The following is a 24,321-nucleotide window of genomic DNA, read 5'->3' on the forward strand; positions in this document are numbered from 1 at the left end:
AGGCTTGCACACGCCAGCCACGTCACGTGGCGTGGGAGGGACCCCGGCCCGACAGCTACACCTCAGGGCCATGCTCCCTGCACCATCATCCCTGACAAGGCTCAGCTCAGACGCCCAGCCCCACCGGGGTGCCGGCAGGGTCACTGTTACCCCACTGTCTCCTCCCTGCTGGAGGCCCCCCGCCCAGGAATCCAGCACCTCTGGGTCCCATTTTGCACGTGAGGCGCGCGAAGCGGTGGGGAGGGCCGACTCACAGGTGGCCAGAGGCCGAGGCAGGACAACCTCTGGCAGAGCTGCGGAGCCCGTGCCCGCCCCCAGCCAGACAGGCTCGTGGAGCCCCATGGCTGCGGCTTCCGCAGGTGCCTCCCAGACCTTTCTGGAGCGGAAGGAGGCTCCAGGGCTCCAGGGACGTCCTGACCCGGTCGGGCCTGCAGGCACTGCCGAGGGGGCCCTCGGAGCCGACACCTCCGCCGTGTGCCCTGCCAGCGACACCGCCGTGGAGGACGGCTGTGGCTTGGGGTGGGGGTGGGGGGTGACCAGGGCAAACGTCAGATCAAGGCCCGGCCGCGGCCACTCACCTGCTCCTGCAGCTCCGCCAGCCGCGTGGCCCGCTCCTCCTCCGAGTCCGAGCTGCCTGAGTCCGTGGAGCTCTCCTCGCTGCTGCGGCTGCTCTCCACGCCCTTGCTGACCACAGGGGCCGCGGGCACGGGCAGCGTGGGCGCCTCCACCGGCTCGTCCGGCATCTTGGCAAACCGCATCTCAAACACGTCCTGCGGGACAGCAGGGGCCGCCTGGGTCCTGGACGCCCGTGGGCAGCCCCCGGGGAGTCGGGGAGACTGGACCCAGCCTGCCCAGGGCGCTGGGCCGCCCCCACGCCGCCCACCCCGGCTTGCTCTCTGCCCCTCCCTCCCCAGGCCCTGAGCGCGGGTCCAGGGCCAGAGGGCGCAGAGTCAACGGCCACAGACACAGCCTTTTAGGAGCTGGCACACGAGCTCCTTTATTAGACACCCGACCTCCCGTCCACGGCTTGCAAGTCTTTTCAACATCCCGGTCCAAGGCTGCCACCTACTGACAGACAGTGAGAGGGCCTTCCTTTGAGCTCTGACCCTGTTCCGGGGCCCCCCAGCCACTGCATCTGGGAGCTCCTTTGGCTTCCCCATTTCTCTCCCCTGTGATGTTACTGTAGTATCACATCTCGTTCTGAGTTGGGTCCAAAAGTTGGCTCAAAAGGCAAAAGTCTTGTCCGATCCAAACCGCCCGCTCCTACACAGCCTTGGGAGCACGCGCTCAACAAAGATCCCCCCGCCCCCCGGCGGCCCAGGTTCATTTCAGACAGGACGAGCGGCCACGAAGGGACACTTCTCTCTGCTAGCTCGGACACCTGAAGCCACACACACCTGGTTTACACGCAAAAGGTGCAGCCCCACCGACCAGGCGTCCGGCTCCCGTAAGAACCTACTCTGAGTCCTGGTCCCCCAGAATCTCCTCCTGGGGTAAAGACGTCTCAGAGGTACGGTGCTACGCAAGGCCATGACCTGGCCCGCTCTGGGCAAACGGCCCCCCCGGCAGGGGGTTGGGGTGGGTCCACATCAGGCTGCTGCAGCGTCAGGCTCTAACCCCACCCAGCTTGACTTGACACCATCGATAGCCAATTACTAAACAGGCATCGGTGATCAAGATGCCCAACCTCCGTGGCCGCACCGCAGAGACCACCTTTTCTGGAACAGAATCAGAGCCGCTGCCCTCGGCCCGTCTGCTGCCGGCGCCGCCTGGCCTCCTCGTGGAGCTACGCGCAAGGTTCAGCATCAACAGAGCAACGACAGCACGGGGCCTTGCAGAGCCTTTCGGCTTCATGGTCTTGGTATGAAACCGTGGGTCCCGATGGCTTCCTCTGGGTGTACTGGGACCACCAGGACCGCTCTACCACACTCCCCAGTGGGAGCCAGTGCACAGAGGGGGCAGCCCGCAGCAGCCAGGGCCCACAGGCAGGCGGAAGGTAAGGAAGGTTAGGGCAGGCACCCAGAGGCCCGAAGGAGGCTCCCCGAGGCCCCGTCCGGGGCCGGGGTGACGAAGGATGCTCCCGAGTTACGGTACCGGGTTTTCCAAAGGGTTCTGAGCAAGGGGCTGGGAACGTCTTACAGGACAACATTCTGGGTCCTGTATTTGCAAAAGCAACAGGCTACGTGATGGCAAAGAGAGATAAGAACAGGCTCGGTGTACTGGCCCGTACAGAAACCCGCGGCAGCCCCCAGGCTCTGACAGATCATCACGCACAGGGGTGCGCACACTCGGCCTGTGAGATCCGTGTGCATGTACGCAGAGTCCCACCACTGAAGGCCAGACTGCGCTTCCCTGCAGGCCCGCTTCCCTGCGCTTCCCTGCCGTCCGCCTTGTGGTCGGGAAAGCAACAGGCTACAAAAACAGCCGTCCCCCGCTACGACGCCCACGGGCCGCACCAGTAGGCTCCTGACGAGGGGCCCCCGGCACGCGGTGAGTGCAGGGCAGCAGGCGTCTGCCTTCTCTCCGTCTCCACCCTGGCTAGAACACCCGCTGGCCCCCACCTGCTTGCCGCTGCCCACCTGAGCCTGCAGCTCCCAGGAGGCAGAAACTGGCCTCTTGGCCACCACGTCCCTGGGGAGCAGGCTCGGGGCCTGGCCGCTGCTCAGGGGAAACGTGCCCGTGGACAAGGTCCCCAGACACCCCGCCCCTCCCCCGGGAGACATGCCCTCCCAGACACCCATGTCTTTCCCGGGTGCCTGCCCTGAGCGGCTGATCCCACCTGTGCCCAGGTGGCCCCTCCCCACACAGAGCACCTGGCGTTACCTGCAGCTTCCTGGCCATGGCCACCACCTCGTGGTCGGGGGGGTTGTACTTGTAACAGTTGGAGAACATCAACCGGATGTCGGCTGCAAAGCCCTGTGCGTCTGGGTACTCACGGCTGTCCATCTTCTTCTGTTAACACACAAGCCACGGGGCGTGAGGGCACCGCTGTGCCTCGGGACCCTCCGCACGTCCACCGCCAGCCCGAGACCTCGTCTGGGAGCCCAGGGAGAAGGTGGAAGGGTGGCCCCGAGGGCTTGGAGGGGAGGGCCCAGGACCCCACAGAGAGGCTGACACTCAGGGAGAAAGAAAACGGTGCTCCCCAAAGTCCCAGCTCCCGCAACCGAAGTCCCCAGCTCTACGTTTCGGCTAACTTCTCACACGCCGACACCCCTGTTGGCAGGAGCTCCGGTGGGGAGCAAGCAACTTCTGGCGAAAAGTCGCTCTCTACCAGTTTAGGGGGCTACTCAGTTATCAGAATGAGACGTTTAATTTTCTCCCCTGAGAATCCAGGTCCTGTTAGCTAGCCTGTTTCACAGAGCACCAGGTCGTCCCACTGCCCCGCCGGGAGCACGGGATGACTGGCCCTGCAGGTGGGGACAGAAGTGCAGCCAGCCAGGGACCACAATGTGGCAGCTAAGATCGGGGCAGACGGGGCAACGGCTCTCGAGGGAGAGAGCTCCCCATGCCTGATGGGTTCACACAGATATGAGCTCGTCAGTCAGGGACCTCGTGTCGGGGGTATGAGGTGCCCGCTCATCCTGGGGGCCATGCTGTGCTGCAGCAGGACATTGTGGGCTGGAGCCTAACCACCTACCTCGCCGGCACCTAGACTAACAAAGTCCTGGCCTCGATGGAGGGGTTGGTGGTGGTCAGACTCCAGGACCTGCAGCCTCTACAGCCTAGGACACACCGTCCTCCTCTGCCCGCCCCACCCCCCGGAGAGCTTCCAACAGCACTGGGGCTGCCTGGCTCCAGCCCTCTGCACAGCCTCCCCAGTCTGGGGTAGCTCAGCCAGGAAGGAGAAATGGGCACCCGAGACCCTCTCAACTTCTGCAAGATTCTCAGACTCCGGCCCTAATTTGACAGCCGGCCACTTTCCCGGTGCATCTGGGAGCCCAAGTACCACTGCCCCACAGTCAAAACCTGCTTGGAAAGAGCCAGCCTGAGCCAGGAGCTAATCCAGAAAGATGTAACCAAACCATTAGCTGGAACGATCTCTGGAAAGGGGGGCAACGATACCAGAGGCTAGGTCTTCTCTCCACCCACCTCTGCTTTGCTTGGATTTTTGACCCTCTGTTCCTATCTTACACAAATTGAAAGAAAAAAATCAGTCAAAGAAAAGTAGCTGACACTCCTGGGCTCCCAGGAGGAGCAGGGCCACTGCAGCACTGAGCGAGTCCAAGAAGGCCGGAGCCCTGCCCTCGCGGTTAGGACGAAGATCAGAGAAGGCGAGGAAGCTGCTCGGTCACCCAGCCCAGCCGGGCCCGCCTGACTCGGCCAGCTCCCCGGGAACCACGGCCCTAGATGGCCAGGTCTGTCCTGTCCCTTGGCGGGGAGGAAGACTTCCATTAAGGAGAGAGAGTCTGCCCCAGACAGGTATACACGAGGCAGTGTCCAGGTACATGAGGCAGAGTGACTGAGCCCAGCGGCTCAGGGCCCAGACCCCATCGGTGCCAAGAAACCACCTGCCCCTTTTGTGGGGTTACCTTTCCAGGTAACGGTCCAACGGCCAGGGACGTTCCTCAGACCGTCAGAGACCGATCCAGACCGAGGAAGGGCAGCTGTGCTGGGGCCCAAGCCCGACGGGGGCTCAGGAACCCCTCCTGCACGCACTCTGAGAAGACCCCAGGTCTCCTGCCCTCGAGGCTGCCGCTGCCAGCCGGGGAATTTTCTCCATCTCTGCCTGGCCCAGACCTGCTCTTCCCTGCTTGTACACAACTGACCTGACCCGGAGGAAAACCCACAAAAGCCAAGGGGGAAGCCCCCAGTGCAGGAAGACCCTGCTGCGGGAATCGGGAGGCCGGGGCTCCCGGTCTCAGCTCTGCCACCACCCCGTCCAGCGCCCACTTCTGTCCAGGGAGGGGCTGGGCCACGGGAAAGGGCCACCTCGCCTAACGTTATTACAAAGACCTGCAAACGCGCCGGGATGAAAATGAACGAGATGACGAAACCAGCTCAAGAGGAACAGATGACGAGGAAGCTGCCGGTTCCGTGAGCGCAGGGCAGAGCACACCTTCCTCCCTGACCCTGCCAGACCCACGCCAGGGCCCCGGGCCAGCCCTGAGGCCCCGTTTGCCGCTGCAGGGCAGGCCAAAGGAGCCGGGCGATGCCCCAAGCCTGCTGCGTTGCCCCCGGGCCGGCACAAGACATCAGCACCACGACAGGTGCCAGGGGCCGCCCAGACAGGGGAAGGGGGCCCGGCTGGCTCACCACCCACCTACCTTGACGGTGCTCAGGTCCATCGGGTGCTTGATGATGTCATGGTAGTCGTGCAGCTCCAGGGCCTCGGCGTCCACCGGCTTGTAGAAGGGCCAAGCGTAGGCCGCGTGCTTCTTGGACAGCATCTCCTTGAGGATGCTGTCGCAGTGCCGCAGGTGCTCCGAGAGCCGGCCCTTCTTGCCCGCGTGCTGGGGCACCTCGCCGTCCTCCAGGTCCTTCTTGGGCGGCTTGATGGGGCGGCCCCCGCTCTCCCGCCGTGCCACCACCTTGGCCTGCTTGGGGTCCGACAGCGGCGGGGGTGACTCGCTGCGGCTGGCGGTGATGGCGGACGTCGTGGGCGTGGTAGTGTCTGCTTTCCGCTTCACGCCCTTCTTCTGCGACAGCAAAACAACAGTGAGCCCCGGGATGCGGGATCCGAGCCGCTGCGGTGGCGCCCCTGGAGCGCGGACCAGCCGCCAGGCACCGAGCGAAGCAAGGACATGCATGGTCGCGGCCATCCTCCCGGGGCCCCGCGCCACGCAGGACGCCGAGGCTCAGAGGGGCCACGTTGCCGGCCCGAGGTCACACAGCTGGCGGTGGTGAGGCTGGACTCCGAACCTACCCCCGGGCCGTCCCTGAGCCCCGCCCGCCCGCCAAGACCCCAGGCCCCACGCAGTCACGGTGGGCGCTCACCACCCCGAGCGGCGTGAGATGCAGCACGCAGCCCACCCGCGCCTGGGGTTGGGCCGCGGCTCAGGGACTCGCACAACCGAGGTGGCACCGTGACTGGGACCGTCACCAAGTGGGACTGGGGCTTGGGGACAGCAGGGACGAGAGGACCCCCGCTGGTCAAAGGCCAGAGGGGCGTCCCAGACGCGGGCCTCAAAGCTGGCGCTCCCAGGACAGTGGCAGCCACGGGACGAGGGGGGTGGGAGGAGCATGCGGGGGGCGGGGCGGGGGCAGCGGCCCAGCCGGGAAACACAAGCAGCAGCACGAGGTTGGGGACCAAGGACTCCGGGGGGGCTAAGTGCCTGGGCAGGGCTGGACTTGACCCTGAGGGCAGCAGACGTCACAGAGCTACTTCCCACCGGGGGAGGAAACACTGAAATGACCAACGAGCACTTGGTGGGTGTGTCCAGTGCGTGAGCGCGTGTTTCGTGCCTGGGTGGCCAGGGTCGCTGTGACCCCGAGGCCAGCCCAGGGGGCTCCCCTCCCATCAGCTCGGGCGGGCGGAGCAGCCCCTGGGAGCCAGGCGCACCTGGGCCGCCGGCCTCACGGGGGTCTGCTGTCCGAGCGCCACCAAAGTCACCAAGCCGCTGCCCCCAGGCTGGCGGGCACGAGCCAGCCACCCACACACACTTCACGGGCGCCCACGGAGGCCAAGCACGTGCCGCGGGGCCCGGGGGCTCATGGGGCCATGGCAGACGGGACATGCTCCAAGACAGCCGGGCGCTGAGTGAGGCGGCCGGGCCAGGCGCCGCCCGAGTACAGGCAGTGGAGGCCACGGGGGAGAGGAAAGCGACGGAGATGGCGTTTTACCTTGGGGGAGCCATTTAACCCCTCTGAGCGCCTGCTTCCTCATCTGTAAGATGGGGGAAATACTGCCTGCCCCAGAGGGTCGCTCGCTGTGAGGGTCAAATCGGAGAAGACGATACACATCAGTGGCCGGCACGGGGGCCTGCTCAGAGCAGGAGACTCAGCCGTCCTCGCTGGCCCCCGGATCTCGCGGGGAGCGCTCGCTCGGAGCCCAGGCCCGGTCGTGGAAAGCCCGCAGGGAGCCGGGGGAGGGACGTGCGCGCACACTCACGGGGGCGCGAGGAGCAGGCGGAGGCCGCCACCGCCCTCCCCGCGCCAAGGCAATCCGGGCGCAAGCGCGGGCGGCGAGGGCCGGGACCCCCCTCCTTTCTGCGCCCCCCACCTCGGCCCACGCCCTGCAAAGGCCGGCAAAGCTGGGGCTCAAGCGCAGCCGCCCTCACCAGCTGTGTGACCTGCCGCTCCGAGCCTCGGGCTCCTTGTCGGTGTCAGGAACCGCGGCCCACCTCACGGGCGTGGCGGGGGAGGGGACCCGTCCAAAGTCACATACGCCCAACTCCCGACAAGCGGTCGGTGCCAGGGGAAAGCGGCAGAGCGCCCTCCTGCCCGCCCCACACCTGCCTGCATCCCGTACGCCCCGGGGGAAGCTCACCTTGACAACGGGCGGCGTGGGAGGGACCACGGGGATGATGGGCGTCGCGGGAGGGGGCGGGGCGGCAGCCGGGGGGACAGGGGCCGACGTAACGTTTGCAGTGATGGTTGGCACAGGGGTGGCAGCAATGACGGGCGTCTGGGAGACCGTGGGGGGGACGCTCTGGAAGGGGGTTGCCGGGGAGACAGAGGACACGGCCGCCACTTGCTGCGTACCTTGAGGACAAAGGAAAGGAGGCTGAACTGACCCGGCTCTACCAGCGATGCTTCTGGACGCTGCCGGGACCATCCCCTCCAGCCAGGGCCCGCCGGGTGCCAGCAGAGCCCCTCCTGCCGAGACCCTGGCCCTCATCGTGGCTGCCTCCGTGGTCCGAATGAGCAAGCCAGGACAAGGTGCACAGCCCGGTAAGGAAGAGCCAGGGGGTTGACTCGGGTTCCACAGGTAGCCAGCCTCAGCCCCGTCTGTAAGTGTGAAACACCCTGGCCTCTCTGGAGGGCTGGGCCGCCCGGGAAGCTCACCATCGGGGTGCACCTCTGCTCCAGGTGCCCGGACCAGGTAAGGTCACCCCCCGTGCTGACCCTAATGCCCACCGCTCCCTGACAGGCCACAGAGAACACAAAGTGTGCCGAAGAGGCAAAGTCCTCGGAGGGGACAAAGGGACAGCGTGGCTTCCAGAAGAGGTGTCCTCAGAGCTGGGGGGTGAGGCGGGTGGGAGAGGAGCAGCGTGCGGACACAGCAGGAGCACGATCCCTGCCCGGAGCGAGGCTCCAAGGCAGGCGGCAGCAAGGTCACCAGGCCTGCAGGCCACACACAGCAGAGGCCCGGTTCCCGGAGCTCCGATCATCACTGACCCAACCTTGCAGATTGGGTCAAGAAAACTGAGCCCAGAGGGGCGGACGGACCCTCAGAAGATACGCTGTCATCGGCACCCTGCCCACCTGCCAGAGGTGGAGAGAAGGACTGCACGTCCACCCCTTTACCTGCACTCTGGGTTCCCGAAGCTGGTTTCCGGCCTTTGCCCTTTGGAGCAGGGGGTAATAACTCAACTTCCTCCTGGGGCATCTGGGCCACTTTCTGCAGAAAAATTTTCTCTAAGGCTTGGGCCATGAGCACTATGTCATCTGTGGGCTGAAGACACAGGAGAGGCAAGGTTACCTGCTGGAAAGGAGCCGTGTGTCTGCAGCAGACAAACACATGGCAGTTGCTCAAGAAAAACATTTATTTAGCAAGCTGTGAAGAGACGTGGCGGGGCGGGAGGGAGGCAAAGAGAATATATTTTAACGTGGAAACTCTTGGAAGAATTCAAAAATCACAAAGGATAAAAACCACCCTTTATCCCATCCCACGGAGGAAAAAAGGTCCAAGCACGCGGACGTTTTAAAGCGTCTGGTACATATCGACGCCCTCCGAAAAGGCTGTTCTAATGTTCCCTCCTTGGAGCAGGGGACGGGGACGGGGCCGGGGCCGGGGACGGGGACGGGGCCGGGGCCGGGGCCGGGCGGGGCGGGGGCGCGGTCCACACACAAGGCAACCGCTCAAACGCGTAGCCTGTGGGACCCACACAAGGGGATCGCGGCCAGACAAGGGCTGAGCGCGAGGCTGGGATGCACCCTGGGCCTGTCTGAGAGCTGCTGCAAAGCGCCCAGCCCAGCCCGGCGGGCACCGGCCAAACCCAGGCTGGCCCTCCACCCCAGGCCTCCCCGGGCCAGGGGCAGCTCACAGGGGCGTGTAGGGCCCACGCCACACCATTTTCTTACCTTGTTATAAATATAACAATTTGTAAACATGGTGTTGAAGTCCTGCATACATTCACTCGCGCTCCAATAATAATTATTCTCCAGTCTCTTCTTAATAGTCCCCATATCCATTGGGTTTTTTATTATCTTATGATAATCCTAAGAAAGAGATTTTCAGGGGTGTTACTGTTGGATTCAAGTTCATGACGACTTTCGCAACTCCCAAGCACAGAGATTGTGCAGGGGGCAGTCTCCTCAGGGATCTGGGTACTGGGGCTGGACCCAAGTTTCTGTTCACCTGGGGGCAGGTGGGCGTGAAGTCTGGGGCAAGCGCTCGGCCAGCATAATCCCTGCTAAGCCCCCGGCCTAAGCAGGGTTCTGTGTGGACACACAGACCCGCAGGGCTGGGGCAGAGCCCAGAGCTGCTCTAGGCTCCGGAGGTGGGGCTGAGACCCCTCCCCAGATTCCAAACTTCACTTGGGGGCCCGCAGTGCCCGGAAGCCAAGCTGGCCCAGGACCCAGGCCGCCAAGTGCTAGCCCAGGGCTTCCCCTCGCAGGACTCAGGGGCTCTCTATTCGGGTCCAAAAGAGAAAGCCGTCAGATGGTCAGGTCGGCACCGGGCAGGCAGCTGAGGCGCTATCCCTGGGAAAGTGGGCCGCACCCCTCTCGAGCGCAGGGTCTCAGGTGTGCATGTGTCATTCCGCAGGACAGTGCCGGGCACAGGATGAAGACACAGGCGAGCCTCTAGGTCTGAGCCCCATCGCCGGCTCCCCCTTCATCCCCCCACAGGCCAAGGGTTCTCCCCGCTTCCTGCACCTGGGCAGCCGCCCTCCGTTCCCCCACTCGCCTAAGTATCCCCTCTGCTCCTTGGTCATTGTGGGTCCTGAGCTGTGCCTGGCTTAGCAGGACCAGCCGCCTCCAGGCACCATCTCTGCCAAGGCCAGGGGGGCCGTCCTCCCAGGAGTCGGGGCCGCGGAGGGGCAGGGCCGGCGGGTGGGGGCCACTCACGGGCAGGTTCAGCTTAATGGCGTCCACGGGCTGGTAGAAGGGCCAAGCGAACTGGTGTTTCCAGAGCGTCTTCACCACCACGTTCTGCATGTACTGCAGCTGGTTGGTCTTACGGCCGGGCTTGGCGGGGTTGGAGACCTCCGGCGGGGGCGGGTTCACGGGGCCCGGGACCGCCGGGATCCCCGCAGGGGCGACCGTTGTCGTGGTGGACATCCTCCGGCTGCTCGCTCACTGGCCGTCACGGCAGCAGCTCGGCGAGGCCCTGGCTTCCTCTGTGCTCCCCACCGAGGTGCGACATCCCATGTCTGGGCCCAGTCAGGCAGCACCTGCGGGGGAGGAGGGACGGCAGGGAACGGCCGGTCACCCCAGGCCCCGCCGCCTCGCCTGGGTCCCTGAGCACAGCCGTGCGGTCATGTGAGGCCACGTCGGCGCACTCCCCCCTGGTCAGGCCAACCCTCACCTGTCAGAGAACCACTCTCCCACTGCTGCCCTCAGGCTGGGGCAGGGAGAGACACAGGTGATGGGAAAGAATGCCAGCAGGTGCCACCTGGGCAGGCGGGGAGGCGGCCGTCCAGGTGGGGGCCCCTGTCGGCTCACTGCCCACCAGCCGCCTGCCGCTCTTGACTGTGGCAACATTTTAGGGAATGATCCGCACGTAGAGAGCTACGACGTGGACCGGCACAACGTGCGTGGAACCACGCGTGGCACACGGAGCCAGGGCCCTCTGAGTAAGGCCACCGACGGAGGTTCTAACGTGACCATGAGAACGGGCTCTGGTTTGTGATGGCGGCTGGGCTGTGGACACGGCCGGCCCTCGGCCAATCGGGGTGGGGGTGGAGGGAGAAGGCGATGGGAGCCTGCAGCCTCAGTGAGTGAGGGGCTGCAGGACCACACCCCGACTCTCGGAATGTTCGCTGAGTGTGGAGCTGGGAAGGAAGTGGCTGCCGCTGCCCCACGTGTGTCACCAGGAGACCAACTATGTCACTTGAGGATGCAAAACGCGCTGGGGGCTGCATACGAAATCTGGACCCGGGCAGCACCTGTGCCCGCTGCTACCCCGTAGGTGTTTATGTGCACCTGTCACGGGATTGAGCCGGGTTGGGCTGGGTGGCAGGGCCCGCCTGGGGGCCAGCCTTCGGGGAGGACAGAGCAGCGCATGTCGGCCGCTGGAAACATGCTCTCTACGACGTGCGAAAGCAGATCGTTAAAACTTGGGAGAGTTTTCGAGCTGGCTGACGGACGTCCTGCCGGAAGCCTGCTCTGCCACGTGGGCGTGTTTACACCACGGTCATCAGCACGAGGTACAGACCAGGGCCCCCCCATGCCGGCTTGTTAAACCCCAGCCAGTGCCTCCTCAGCGCCCCCCGACCAAGAGGGAAGAGGACTCAAAACAGACGCCGCGCACACCTGGCCACCGAGCACACCTGCCCCGCTTGCCCGCCCTTCCTCGGAGGAGCGCTCTGGAGCACCCCCAGGGGCCTCCCCGCCCGCCATCCTGGGGGCCTGCAGCTCCTCTCCTCCACACTCTCCCCGGGCGAGCGGGCGCCTCTCACGCGCCCCCATCTCGCCAACCCGGGGCAGCGCCCTGGCCCCCAGGGCAGCTCCGTACAGAGGGCGGCCGTGCCCGCCGGGCTGGCAGCGCTGAGGCTGCAACACACCACCCGACGGAAAGGCGCCTGAGTGCTCACCCTGGAGCCCCACCCCCAGCAGGTCTGACCCCTTCTGGCCCAGCACCACCGCCTCCTGCTGGGGTCTCTGTGAACCTCCCACGGGCCTGCCCTCCCCTCGACGGCCTTGCCCTACACGGGGCTCCTGTCCAAACCAGCACTGCCTGTCCCGCTCTGGCCAGTGACTCGTCTCCCTGTCCTGGCTGCTGTGGCTACGCAGGCCCGCACCCTCCCTCTCCTCCTCTGGCTCCTCTGCCCCAATGCCACCACCCGCCAGGGCCTCCCGGACCCTCCCGGACCCCGGGCAGCTCAGGGGTGCAGAGCAGATGCCGGGGCCAGGCTCCTGTTCGCAATCCCAGTTCTGCCCTTCACCAGCCATGGGATCTGGTCCCCCTGTGTCCCCACAGGGCTCTGTGAGACTAAAGGGATCCAACACAGAGCGCTCAGGTCGGTGCTGGACATGTACCAATCGCCGCACGGTCCTGCCGGGACGGCTGAGGCGGCTCCCTACGTGGGGGGACCCGGGATCCGTGAGGGAAGGATGCACCCTGTTCCTGCCACCCCCCCAGCCTGGGCCTAGATGCCAGCCCGGTGCACGGCGGGCCGCCAGATGTGGGGCGGGTGGGCAGATGCCCAGTACCCAGCGCTGCTGCTGCACGGTCCAGGGAGCAGAAAACGGGCGGGACACAGCACACCGGCCTCCTCCGAGCACAAGGACAGACGGACACAGCTCTCTGCAGGGATGTGCTGGGGCTGCCATCAGGACCCTCGGCCTGGCCTCTGCCCTGCCTCCCTCTTCTGACCAATCACCAACCACCCCACACCCACGGCTGAGCAGGAAGCCGGCCCCCGCAGCAAACACAGGACACAACCCCATCGTGCGGTGAGCACCCAGCGGCTACAAGGCAGAGCCGGCGGGGGTCCCAGACTGCGTGGCTAAGCTCACCGAATGCCAGCGCTCACCCCAGGCCACAGGGAGTCCCGAGGTGTGGAAACACTTGGGACCCCAGCAGGGTCTGTGAGGTCTAGAGGCGACACATGCAAAAGGTGCTGGATGCCCCACGGCCTGGGGGACGGCACGTGGCAATGGGACCTCCCCCTCTCTGCAAACAGGAAGGTTGCCCCCAGCACCTCCACTGGAACGAGGCGGGGGGCCCCCCATGCACTCACAGCCCTGCAGGGACGTGCGGATGACCGCAGGGGTCGCAGTGTCCCCCGTCAGGTTGTGCCACATGGCACCCCCCACGGCGGAGGCAGGCGCCTGGCTTGTCCTCTGTCCCCGGCAGCCTGGGCACCAGCTCAACAGGGAGGAAGGAAGGGAGGGCAGCTAGAGCGTGAGAGGTTGGGGGGCACCCCCCTCCCCAAGCCCCTTCCATCCCAGGAGCCAGGACCCATCTCCTGGGAAGGGCTGTGTGGCCGGGGAGGAGACTGGCAAGGGACAGCCGGGGCGCTCGGGCATGACCCTCTCCGGTGGGACATACAATCGCACAGGTCACCCCACGCTGTCCCCTCTGGGATGGTGGGTGGAGTAAAGGGGCCACGCAGCTCCCTGCTGGGGCACAGCCTTCACTCCTTCACACGGAGTCCAGCCCTCAGGGCCGGCACGTCCGGGGCGAGCGGAGCCGCAGCGAGAGCCTGGCCTTGCCTCTCCCGCAATCCCGCAGACCCGACAGCGACCCCGAGGAAACCAGACCCCGGCTGAGCATGGACGGGAATGCAGAAGGCCCCATGCCGCCTCGGGACGCTCCCACGAGGGGCAGGAAGATGATGGACGTCCCCAGCACTCAGGGCCTCACACCCACAGCATACGGGCCCCAAGGCTGCTTTCTCCCTTTCTGCTGGCGGTTCTGAACCGGTAGATTTTTTTTTTCTTTTTAAGAACGTGTTACTTTTGCAAAAAGAAAGAAGTGTAAAGGGATTTCTCTTTTGGAAAAATGTACAAACATGGCCAACCATCTCAGAGCTCGTTTCCCTTCCTCTGGGGCCTGGGGACACTGCCCCAGAGTCTGGGGACAGGCCAGGCAGCCCCGTGTGCTCCGTCCAGGGGAAATCCGGGGGCCGCGACGACCCCGAAGTCTTGGCTGGACCTCGGCAGGGCCACCAGTGGGAGGCGCAGTCGGCCACCCCCGTGTCGCCCGGAGGGCCAAGAAATCCCCCCAGCGCCCACCTGTCGGGGCAGCAGAGGGACGAGGATGGATGCCAAGGGTGCCGCCCAGCTCCCTGCCGCCAGCAGCTGTGCTGTCCGTCAGCCTCCCGGTCTGGGCGGGGGTCAGGGCCACATTCTGAGACCGGAAGGCACAGGCTGCTTCCAGAGAGAAGCTGGAACTTAAACAGTCTACCAGCTGACCCTCTCACAGGGCTCAGCCCTGAACCGCCATCAGTAACGGACAAGCGGTGTGGAGGGACATGGGGGTTTGAAGCAACAGGAAGGGGAGACTGCGGGGGAGTCCCCCACTACCCGCGCCCAGGGTCCCCCGGCCGCACAGGAACAGACTCTCACCGTGCTTCCTGGAGAAGCACAAAGAAATGCACTGGGTGGTCAGCCACAGCCAGGAGCCCTTCACACCTCTGCCGAGGGTGAGACACCGTGTGGTCCTATGAGGTCAATGACCAGGCCCATCGCACAGATGACAGAGCTGAGGCTCCCCCATCCCTGGGCTACGTCCTGAGCCTGCCCACGTGGAGATTCGGGGACATAAGCCCAGGACCCCGTGCCTCCCCGACCTGGCTCCTGGCATCACGGGTGACACAGGGTGAGAGGAGGAGCCGGGCAGCTAAGGAACCAGAGGACCCCACTGCAACCAACGGCAAGGCCACCTGGCGAGCCCTGGCGGCAGGCACAGGCCAGCAGGGCCCCTCCGAGTCCCTGGCCTGATCCTAACTTCCGGCCAGAGATGCAAAGAGGGCCCCAGACACGAGGAGCACGCAGAAGGGCAGCGGGGAGTGCCCACTTGGGCCTGCCACACCGGGGTCCAATGCCAGCTCCCCTCCTGGCTGAGCCCCGGCAGCATGGCCATCAGCTGTCTAGTGCCCCCAACGCAGCCCCGCGGATGGAGGCGTGGCTCCCCACCCACGAGGACGTGGGAGGCCAGGGACATCACGGAGAGTGCTTAGAGAGCTGGGTGACACGGGCCCCTCGGGTGGAAAAAAGGAGGTGCCCGTGGTTCCCAAGCCACACAGGGAGGGGCCACAGCAAAGGGACAGAGCCCGAGGGTCCCTGGATACCCACCTCTGCATGCCATGAAGGCACCATGAGGTTACACTTGGGATGGACCCGTTTAAAACACAAACGCGGCTTCCCACTTCTCCCAGCCGCCACATCCCGGCGCACCAGGAGCAACCCGTCACCCTTCCTCCCGACCCCACGTGGTCCTGGCAGGGAACCACAGGCCACCCAGCTGAGCCGCCCTGGCCAGAGCCGGCGAGCTGCGCAGGAGACGACGAAGGTGCAGACGGAGGCGGCCTGTCCATCGGAGAGCAAGGAAGGAACCTGCTCCTCCGCACAGCTCTCCCCGGGCCGGTCCCCTCCCGGCGGGCGCTGGCCCCTCGTGGGAACACAGGCCATGCCAGGCCCCACCCAGGAGAGAGGCCTGGTCACCCTGCCCAGCAGGCCTCACCAGCTGGGGACCCAAAGTTGCCATGGGGGCCGCCAGACCTCGTCCTCGAGGGAATCCCAGTGGGGTGCCCACAGGCACCCATATCAAGGGAAACAAGGCAAATTCAGAGTGGGGGGTGGGTACCAGAAGGGTCCCGCCCGCTCCCATGTTCCAAGCCATTGAGGCTGGGCGGAGACACCACGAGGGGCCACAGAAGGAGCAGACAGAAGGTCCGGCTGGGACCCCTCCCCGGGTTCCCTGGTCAGCCCGCGGCACCCAGAGCTCACAGGTGGCGTGCCAGCTCAGGCTCTCACCACATTGTCGAGCTGCCCCCTGGGGGCGGGAGCAAAGCCCCCACAGACGCCCACCCTCCTGGGACAGCCCGTGAGCCCCGGGAACACCTGACATCCCCTCTCCAGCACTCGGACACGAGAAGGCATCGCCCACCGGGAACGGGGGGAGCAAACACCGCCCCCCGGCCTCATGGGACAGGCCAGAGCCTGACAGCCGCTCTCCCCGAGCCAGGCGTGTCCTGAGTGAACCTTTCGGGTCTCAGAACCCAGCCAGTGCACCATTCCGTGGGGTGGGGGGAGGGGGTCTCCCAGAGACACCCCCAGCCCCCTGGGTCTGAGATAACATACGAAATCAGACACGACATTCTGCAGGGAAACATACAAACGTTCAGTCTAAGAGGAAAAAAGGACCACAGACAGCCTCGTATCCGCTGTCAAGGGTCAGCTTTCATCGCAAAAGGATCAGGAGAAAAGCTCACCCCTCCGCAGAGTAGTGTTCTGGGGTCGCAGCTGGAACGGAGGAAGGCGGCCCATCACGGGGGTCGGCCCCCACGTGGCCAGGAGGGAGGACGGCCGGGGCAGGCGAGGTGGTGGCCCCCGACCCCAGCACCTGTGCCCTGGGCCAGCTTGGGAGAAGCACCTGCCGGGCAGTGAGGCAAGAGGCGTTTACCTCAACGCTGTCTCTCGGACCATCTCTGGGATCCAACGTCAACGCCCTGGGGGTGACGGTGGCGCTGTGGCCTTTTATAACTCTTAAAGAGCCCTTGTCTTTTAGACGTGGGCACCAACGTCCTATGAAGGAAATGTGCCGGGAGCTTGCTTCGTGATAACGGGGAGGTGGGAAGGGGGCTGAAATGAGCGGGGGTCTGGAGGGGACAGGACGGAGCAGGGGTGCTCGTGGCAGAAGCTGAGTACTCTGGGGGCCTCTGCTGTCTCTCGACTGGCCACACTGGAAAGCCCCTGCCCCACCCTTTTCCCTGGGTGCTCAGGACCCTGCGTTGCCCACCACCACAGCAACAGCGAGATTTGGGGGACATGACCCTACTCCTCGTGCCACACACCCCCCCCCCCACCTGGCAGAGCAAAGGACTACAGGTGAGGGGGTGGGGGCAGATGGACTCAGGCAGGATAACCCGGGACCGGGTGGGGCAGTGCAGGTGGCAGAGCCCAGCGCCCTGAACCCAGACATATAAAACCCGCAAGTTACCAGGTCTCCCCTTCACCACCCCCAAGTCCCCAGCGGGACGGGCGTGTCTCATCTCCTGCAGGCAAAGACGTGCAGCCCGATCTCACCGGCGTCACAGCCCACCGGGCCCGCTCCACACGGCCGAGCTGTAAACCAGCCTTCTAGGAGGTGGGGTTCGGAAAGGAGCCTTGAGGATCCGCTGGCCCGGCTGGTGGCGCACACCGCGCGGGGACACCCGGGCCGAGGGCAGGGACGGGGCCCCACCCCTCAGAGGGGAAACCGAGGCTCGGAGAATCTCCCCCACCCCCACCTCCCGGGGCTGCCCGACGGGGCGGGAGGCGGCACCACAAACGGGGCGAAGGTCAGAGTGAAGACAACCTTCCCTCGAAACCACCCAGAGAGGAAATGCTCAGACAGACCACAAAAGCCCTTGAACAGCAAGAGAAAACCCAGAGACGCGGCTTCTGGTGGGATCCTGAGGAAGCGTCCAGAAAGCCAAACGGCTGGCCAGCGGCAGGCGGGGGACACAGGCCAGTCACCCCACCCTCCAGAGTCACACACTCGCCACTCCGTGAGGGACTCACGGGAGCTGGACACACCTGGCTGCAGACCGGGGCAGGCGGACCCGGAGGTCATGGCCATCTCCCCGCCCCTGGACTCATCCTCTGGGACCCACCTCATTCCTCCCTGGGGAACTGGAATCGGAAATAAAGTGCAGAGAACCGGCCCCTGTAGGCTTGCTCAGCCCAGAGGGACACATCAGAAGAGCCTGGACACCAGGGCTATTCAGGGTCCTGGACAAACAAGGAGAGAGTGGGGACCTCTGTCCAGGTGCCACTGTGGGCAACACCCTGAAAACGCAGCAGCAGCAGCTCCAGCCCTCCCGCCACAGACAGGACCACAGCAGGCAGAGGAGGGCACTCCTGAGCAGCCTGGACCCCGACAGGTGTCGTGGGGATGCTAGATGGAGGATGCCGGACAGAAGGGCAGAAAGAGCCTCACTCACCAGCATCAGGGGAAGGGCCTCCAGCCACGGGGGCGGGGATGAGGCCGGGGGTCAGAGGAGGAAGCAGGTGGAGGGGGTCCTCAGGAGGCTCCTAGGTTGGAGGGCGTTGGGCCTGAAGGGGGAAGTCCTGAGCCACATTCAGGAAGGAGGGGAGGCTTGTAGGGGGTGCTGACGTTCAGAGGGGTGATCAGAGGTAGGAAAAAAGCCAGGGAGTGACTCCACCATCCTGGGGGGGGGGGGGGGGGGGAGGGGCAGGGCCTGCGCTCCCTCCGCCTTCCCTCTCGCCCTGCTCAGACCCACCGGCCTTCCTGAGTCGGGTGACTCAGGGATCAGGTGAGTCAGGCACCCCTGGGGGGCCCAACGCTACACGGCCCCGACTCCCTGGGCCCCATCCTGGCGTCCGTGTGGGTCACGTGGGCTCCACTTTCCAGGTGGGGGGGCAGAGGCTCAGAGATCAAGGGGCACGAGGCCATCCAGTCAGAAGCAGAGCCAGGCTGTGAGCAATGCCGTCCACCCAACCCCAAAGACTCCTCCACCTGACCTCCCTGGTGGCACGGTGGTTAAGAATCCGCCTGCCGATGCAGGGGACCCGGGTTCGAGCCCTGGTCCGGGAAGATCCCCCGTGCCGCGGAGCAACTAAGCCCGTGCACCTCAGCTACTGAGCCTGTGCTCTAGAGCCCGCGAGCCACAACTACAGAGCCCGCATGCCAGAACTACTGAGCCTGCGCTCTAGAGCCCACGAGTCACAACTACCGAAGCCCGCGTGCCTAGAGACCGTGCTCCGCAACAAGAGAAGCCACCGCGATGAGAAGCCCACGCGTGGCAAAGAAGACCCAACGCAGCCAAAAATAAATAAATAAAACAAATAAATTTATTAAAAAAAAACACTCCCTCACTGCCTCCCGGAGCTCCTGCAACAATCCCACAGAGACAGGGGGCGGCAAGCTGCAGGAAGGGGCAAGGCCCGCCGCCCCAGCTCCTTTGCCCCCGGGCAGCCGGGCCTCAGGAAACAGGATCCGTGCGGGCAGGGTCGGCTTCCGTGACAGACGGAGGCCACTGCCTCCTCCCGTGGGGCCCCAGGGGACGTTAGGTGGGCGAGCGGGGGTCCTCTGCACACTGGGCCCTGCTGGCCACCACCCCCTGCCCACCCCCTGCCCGGGCAGGGAGCAGTGCTACCACGGCTGCCCCCGAAGGGGCTCTGCCTGGAGCGCCTTGGCCCCGACCAGGGCCCCAAGCCCACCGTTGGTCTGGATCACTTCTGCTCCCCACCGGCAAGGGACGCCATCGGTCCCACGGAACGTCTGCAGCACCCCGAGGCCTATGGGGTCTCCTGAGGCACCCTGCCTGGCCCACTGAGGGGCCGGCAGCCACAGTCCCCCTTCCTGACGCCACCATGTCCTCTCGGCTCTGCACCCCCGGCACCCAAGCACCTAAGGCTCCTTCTCGATCCAGTTTTCCCTGATGCCCCATGTTTCTCCCCAGCCCGCCAGCCCCCCTCGGGGAAGCCAGCCTCTGAAGGTTTCCCTTCTGGCCAGAACGTCGGCCTCACCGTGGACCCGAGATACCGGCTCTGGTGGGCGTCGCCAGCCCTGCTGAGTGGGGCTCACTGCTCACGGCGGGGGTCAGGCCAGCCGCCCCCGCCCCACCTCTGTGAGGCTCTGTCTCCTCCCACCTTTCAACCAACCTACCCAAAAGAAAAACCAACTGCAAAACCACAAGAAGCCGCTGTGTGATGTGTGTGTCGGGGGGGGGGGGCGTGTTAAGCTCCATGGGGCTTCCGGGAGGGGGGTGAGGGACCCACCACTCGAAGGGGAAGGTCAGGGGACACAGTGAGTGAGGACAGCGTGACCGGCGCCACACTTTGTCTTGGAGAGGGAAAGGGGGGACCATCCTCTCTGCTAGGGGTCAGGCGGTCACACGCACTTACGGGGGGACCCGGCCCTGCGAGTACCAAGGCTCGGCGTGCTGTCATCACCCCCGGGGGGTGTTCTGTGCCCGTCCCAACAGAACACCCCCCATTCAAGGCCCGACGCGTGTGCATAAGCAACCCCCAAAACCCCGAGCCAGGCACTGTACCCCAGACCAGGCCGAGGAAGTGGCTGTCCCCCAGGTCCCTCTCAACTGAGACCCCAGGGAGAAGCCCTCAGAGGGAAGCTCTGACCCCATCACCCCACCTAACAGACGGCACATGAGGCGGAGAGGGCCTGGGGGGCCACGGAGCCCAGAGGCACAGCGGCAGGTGAGCAGACTGGGAGCCCCCGACCACTGCCGGATCCTGATGTCGAGGGGCAGCCAGCCCTCCACACCCCTCACCCTAGCTGCCCCTCGGGGTCAGCGGCAGGAAGGGCAGCCCGCCGGCGCCAGCCCAGAGCGGGGCCGAGGATAGGATGGTGCAGCCTCGGTAAACCAGGGTCCGAGTTAGGCTCTCATCTCCCCGACCCTGCCCAACACAAACACATTCCCCGGGTGCCCACGCCTTTCCAGAACAGCAGGTGCTCCCACGGGAGGGCTGTCCGGAGCCTGGGAGCCCTGGAGAGGGACCGGCACCCATTCCGGCAACCAGCACCAGGCTTAGCTCAGGCTCCCGAGGGCTGGGCACCCTGGCCCGCCGTCGCTGGGACGTTTCCCACAGCCCGAGTGCTCGCAACGGAGCGCATCCTGCTGCCCCGCCCAGCCTGCGGGGCGTGGGGGGGGTCTGTCATCCCAGGGGACAGTCACACGGTCACTGGTGTCTCCCCACCCCAGACCTACGACAGCCTGGTGGCAGCTAAGACAACAGAGCACAGGGTGGGTGTGCGCCTTATCTGGGGTGCACAGCCAGCAGGGCCCCAGCTCTTAACAAGCAGCACCAGGCTGGCACCACCACGGCTCTGCCCGACGGCGCAAGCGGGCTTGGAGCTGAGCAGCACCCCGTTCCTGCCCTGCCTTTCCCTTTGCTCCCGCGTTTCATCCCTGAGACACCGTCAGGCCAGACTGCCCCCAGGCTCCACCTCCTCCTGGTAATGCGTCACGAGGGTCCAGCCACACGACACGCATTCGGCCTCACGGGAGGCGAGGACGTTCCTGCCCCCGCGTACCGGGGACCTCGGCGGGGACCCTGGAGCCCCAGCCCCCCCGAACACCCTCCGGATCACACTCCTGAACATCACTGTGGAAACGCTGCCACACGGGTCACCAGGCCCAGCTGCCAGCACTGGCAGAAAAATCCCACTGGGGCGCCTGAAGCCCGCCCCCCGCATCCCAAGTGGCAGTTCCCAAGCAGCGGCGAAAGGACTCTCCCAGGCACCTCGTGACCTTCCGGTGCACTCTCCCAGCACTGCAGCAGGAAGGGAGGGGGGCTTCCCCCCAAGTGCACCTGCCGGTTCTAACTCGAGGTTACAAAGGCCCTAAAAAAGGGGTTAGGCTGAGAACTGATTCTCCTGTGGGATAGTTAAAACCTGGCAAAAGAAATAAACACTCACCCACAGCACTGACACAGCAGAGCCTCCGGCCTCTGGACAGACACCCCCACACAGGTAACCGTCATCTCCGCTCCAGATCCAGAAAGTGATGCTTTGCCTTTAAGAGGCCCGTGCTTCTCAGAGGCAGGACCACAGGCACCCGGAGCAGGGGTGCAGGTGCCAAAGGGATTCACAATGGGCGGGGCGGGGTGGCTGAGGAGGTGCAACAAGCCACTCACCACCTGGGCACCTACCAGCAGCCCCGAGCCAAGCACACCGGGCAGTGCGCGCTGCTCTGACACCTGCCGCAACCAGGGGGCAGAGCCTCGGGTGGGACGGCGGGCGGGCTCCCGAGCAGGGGGCTCCCCTGACAAGTTCCCAGCAGGCAGGAATACGGCCAGCAGGACACTGCTTTCTGCCACAATTCACTAAAGTCTCCTTCGGAAGCAAGGAATGCTGACTAGATACGGCCCTGCTAATGCAGGGTCTGTGGGCCCTGCCTGGGGGTTCTGTCGCTTTACAGCTAGACCATCACGTGGGGAGACGGGAAAGGCGGACCAGGCTACTCACTCACCCACCCACACGACCGCCCCGAAAATCCAGCGACCTGCAGAGGCTTGAAGCAAGCGGCCAGATGCAGCCGCTCGCTGGGGGGCGGTGGACCCCCCCCCCCCCACTCCCGACCCAGCCCAGCTGCCCCTGGACCCACTGGATGAGAGCCGCTCTCCCGAGGAGAACAGGGCCCACCAGCGGCGGACGGAGAGCCAGGCAGACGCTGGAGCCGGCCCGCTGGTGCCGAACCAACCACTCCACTCGGGGCCGCGGCCAGCACTCCCCAGGGAAAGCTCTGTCGCCGAGAACCAGGAAATGGCCGTGCGCCTCGCCGCTTACCCGGCGCAGGGCTCGGGCAGCTGGCAACTCGCCAGCCTGGAGGAAGAGGGCGCAGGAACAGCCGCCGGCTGCGGCGGGCGGTAGGCGGGTCGCTTTTTACCCCGCCACCAGCCCCACTTTCACTTTCTGCCCGTGACCGCTCTGCTGGGCCAGGCAGGCAGGAGCAGAATATTTACAAATCCTCTCCCTTTATTCAGAGCTCACTTCCCAAGCACGCGCGGGCTGTGGTGGAGAGAAAGCAATTACTCCACTTTCTAAAAACAAAACAAAAATTGACCTGGTGCTGCCCGTCCCTCCTCCCCGGACGTCCCCGTGGCAGGGCTGGGACTGGATCGAAGCTTCTGAGAAGCTGCTTGGGGCGGGATTCCAGAGTCCTGGGGCCCCCGACGTTACCAGAAAGGTCAAAGCGAAACGGCCCACACCGCCCGCCCCAGATGCCGTGTGCCCTATCTCTCCCGATCTGTAACCACCAGCACACATCAAGGCCTCAAGACAGAAAAGGGCAAACACAGAGCTTTATTTGCAAATGAGAGGCCGCACTCGGGGCTGCCAGAGGACGGAGGGAGGGAGGGGGGAGAGAGGGAGGGAGGGAGGGAGGGAAGGAGGTCCCTAACTCCTGAAGACTCAGCCTTGCACGGGTTCAGGCCTTTTCTTGTTACCCTTGAAAGCCAACTACTCCCCCAGAAGACATGCCGCCCAGGCAACTTTGCGTAGATTTCAGGATCTCCCCAGGGCCACTCCATGGACCCAGGAAAAGAACTCCTATTTTAAAGAAAGAGTCAGGAAGAAGGCCTACAAAAGCAGGATTAAAAAAGAAAAACAAAAAAAAACTTTCGTCTTCACTTGGGGGGGGGCACGAGGAGGAGGGGCCAGAGCGACTCCTTCATTTACTTGCCTTCCGCCCTCCAGCCAGTTTGCCCACTGATACCCAATGCCACCTCCCCATTAACTCTGCAGCCACAACCCAGGGAACACACGGGGGCACCCCAGTTATGCACTTTTGGGTAGAAAGCTTTCAGCCAAAATGAAGGATCGCAGGATGGTCAGGGACTGGGCCCAATGGCGGGACCCCTCAGGATGGACCACGGGACCGCCCCACGTGGGTCTCCAGGCGGACCGGTTCCGTACCCCCACTTTCATCTTTCCAAAACTGCGCCCTAGCCCCGAGGGAAAGGAGGCGGCCCAAGACCTCCACCCCGGCCTGCCCCCGGATGAGCAACCGGTGGAGGAAGAGGACTCCCCCGAGCCCCAGCTTTATTCACGGGGAGCCCACGAGGGCCAGGGGGCCGTTTGAGGTTTGGGGTGAGTACTTCTCCCCGATGAGCTTGTGCCGTGCTGTCAGGCCGCGGCCCACCCTGAGTGGGAAGGAGGGCACGCACCCCCGCTCCTTCCGCAACTCAACCTCGCCCGGATTAAGCGCTTTTCGGGCTGATTTCAAAACGGGAACTGGGTCTCCTCTTGGCCGCGCTGCAACGACCCAGCAACTCCAAAGGGCTCAAAGTCAGCTCGGGCGCCTAACTCTGGAGAAATCGGCCTCCACGCCACGCCGCCCGCTCCCGGGCCCGGCCTCGCCCCCCGCCCCGGCCGCGGCTACGGCCCCCGCGCGAGACCCGCGGCCAGGAGCCAGGACGGGCGGGACGGGCGCGGGGAAAGGGGCGCGGGGAAAGGGGCGCGGGGAAAGTGGCGCCGAAGCGCACCTTCCCCTCCACGTCCGCCCCGATCCCCCCTTCGAAAGATGGCGGGCGGAGGAAAGGGGGAAAAAAATCCTTTCCGTGAGGGAGGGCGCGCGGGAGATCGCTGGCGCGGGGCGCGCGGGCCGTGCCAACTCCGGGCTGCGCGCCCCGGCCGCGGCGACGCCCCCGAGCCCGGGACGCGGGCGGCCGGGAGGGCGCGGGAGGAGGGGAGAGGGCCCGCGCCGCCGCCGCCGCCGCCGCCGTCGCGACCCCGGACCGCCGCCGCGCTTTGTTGCATCGTGGCCGCGCACAAAGGCGGAGGCGGCGACGGCGTCCCGGGCGCCCGGCTCCCCGGACGCGCCGGCGGCCTGCGCGGGGCGTACGGGGCCGCGCTCCCCG

The 24,321-nt window shown here is 65.3% G+C and overlaps 1 protein-coding gene across 2 annotated transcripts in view; it reads right to left on the reverse strand.

The window, feature by feature from the left end:
- Positions 1-24,306, reverse strand: part of BRD3 (bromodomain containing 3) — a 35,613-nt gene extending 11,307 nt beyond the window's left edge. Inside the window, exons 1-8 of one of the 2 annotated variants that reach the window (XM_027104333.1) lie at positions 21,380-24,306; positions 10,171-10,496; positions 9,184-9,321; positions 8,407-8,554; positions 7,427-7,641; positions 5,265-5,636; positions 2,824-2,952; positions 579-770 (exon numbers count right to left, since the gene is read on the reverse strand). In XM_027104333.1, coding sequence (XP_026960134.1) covers positions 579-770; positions 2,824-2,952; positions 5,265-5,636; positions 7,427-7,641; positions 8,407-8,554; positions 9,184-9,321; positions 10,171-10,383 — 1,407 coding nt within the window. In that variant the 5' untranslated portion in view covers positions 10,384-10,496; positions 21,380-24,306. The remainder of the gene's footprint in view (positions 1-578; positions 771-2,823; positions 2,953-5,264; positions 5,637-7,426; positions 7,642-8,406; positions 8,555-9,183; positions 9,322-10,170; positions 10,497-21,379) is intronic. The other variant, XM_027104332.1, reaches the window with a different exon arrangement.
- Between the last annotated feature and the right edge of the window lie 15 nt (positions 24,307-24,321).

This window comes from Aethalodelphis obliquidens, unplaced genomic scaffold, assembly GCF_003676395.1.
Source record: "Aethalodelphis obliquidens isolate GAN/ISIS:26980383/991018 unplaced genomic scaffold, ASM367639v1 scaffold7, whole genome shotgun sequence".
Lineage (NCBI taxonomy): Eukaryota > Metazoa > Chordata > Mammalia > Artiodactyla > Delphinidae > Aethalodelphis > Aethalodelphis obliquidens.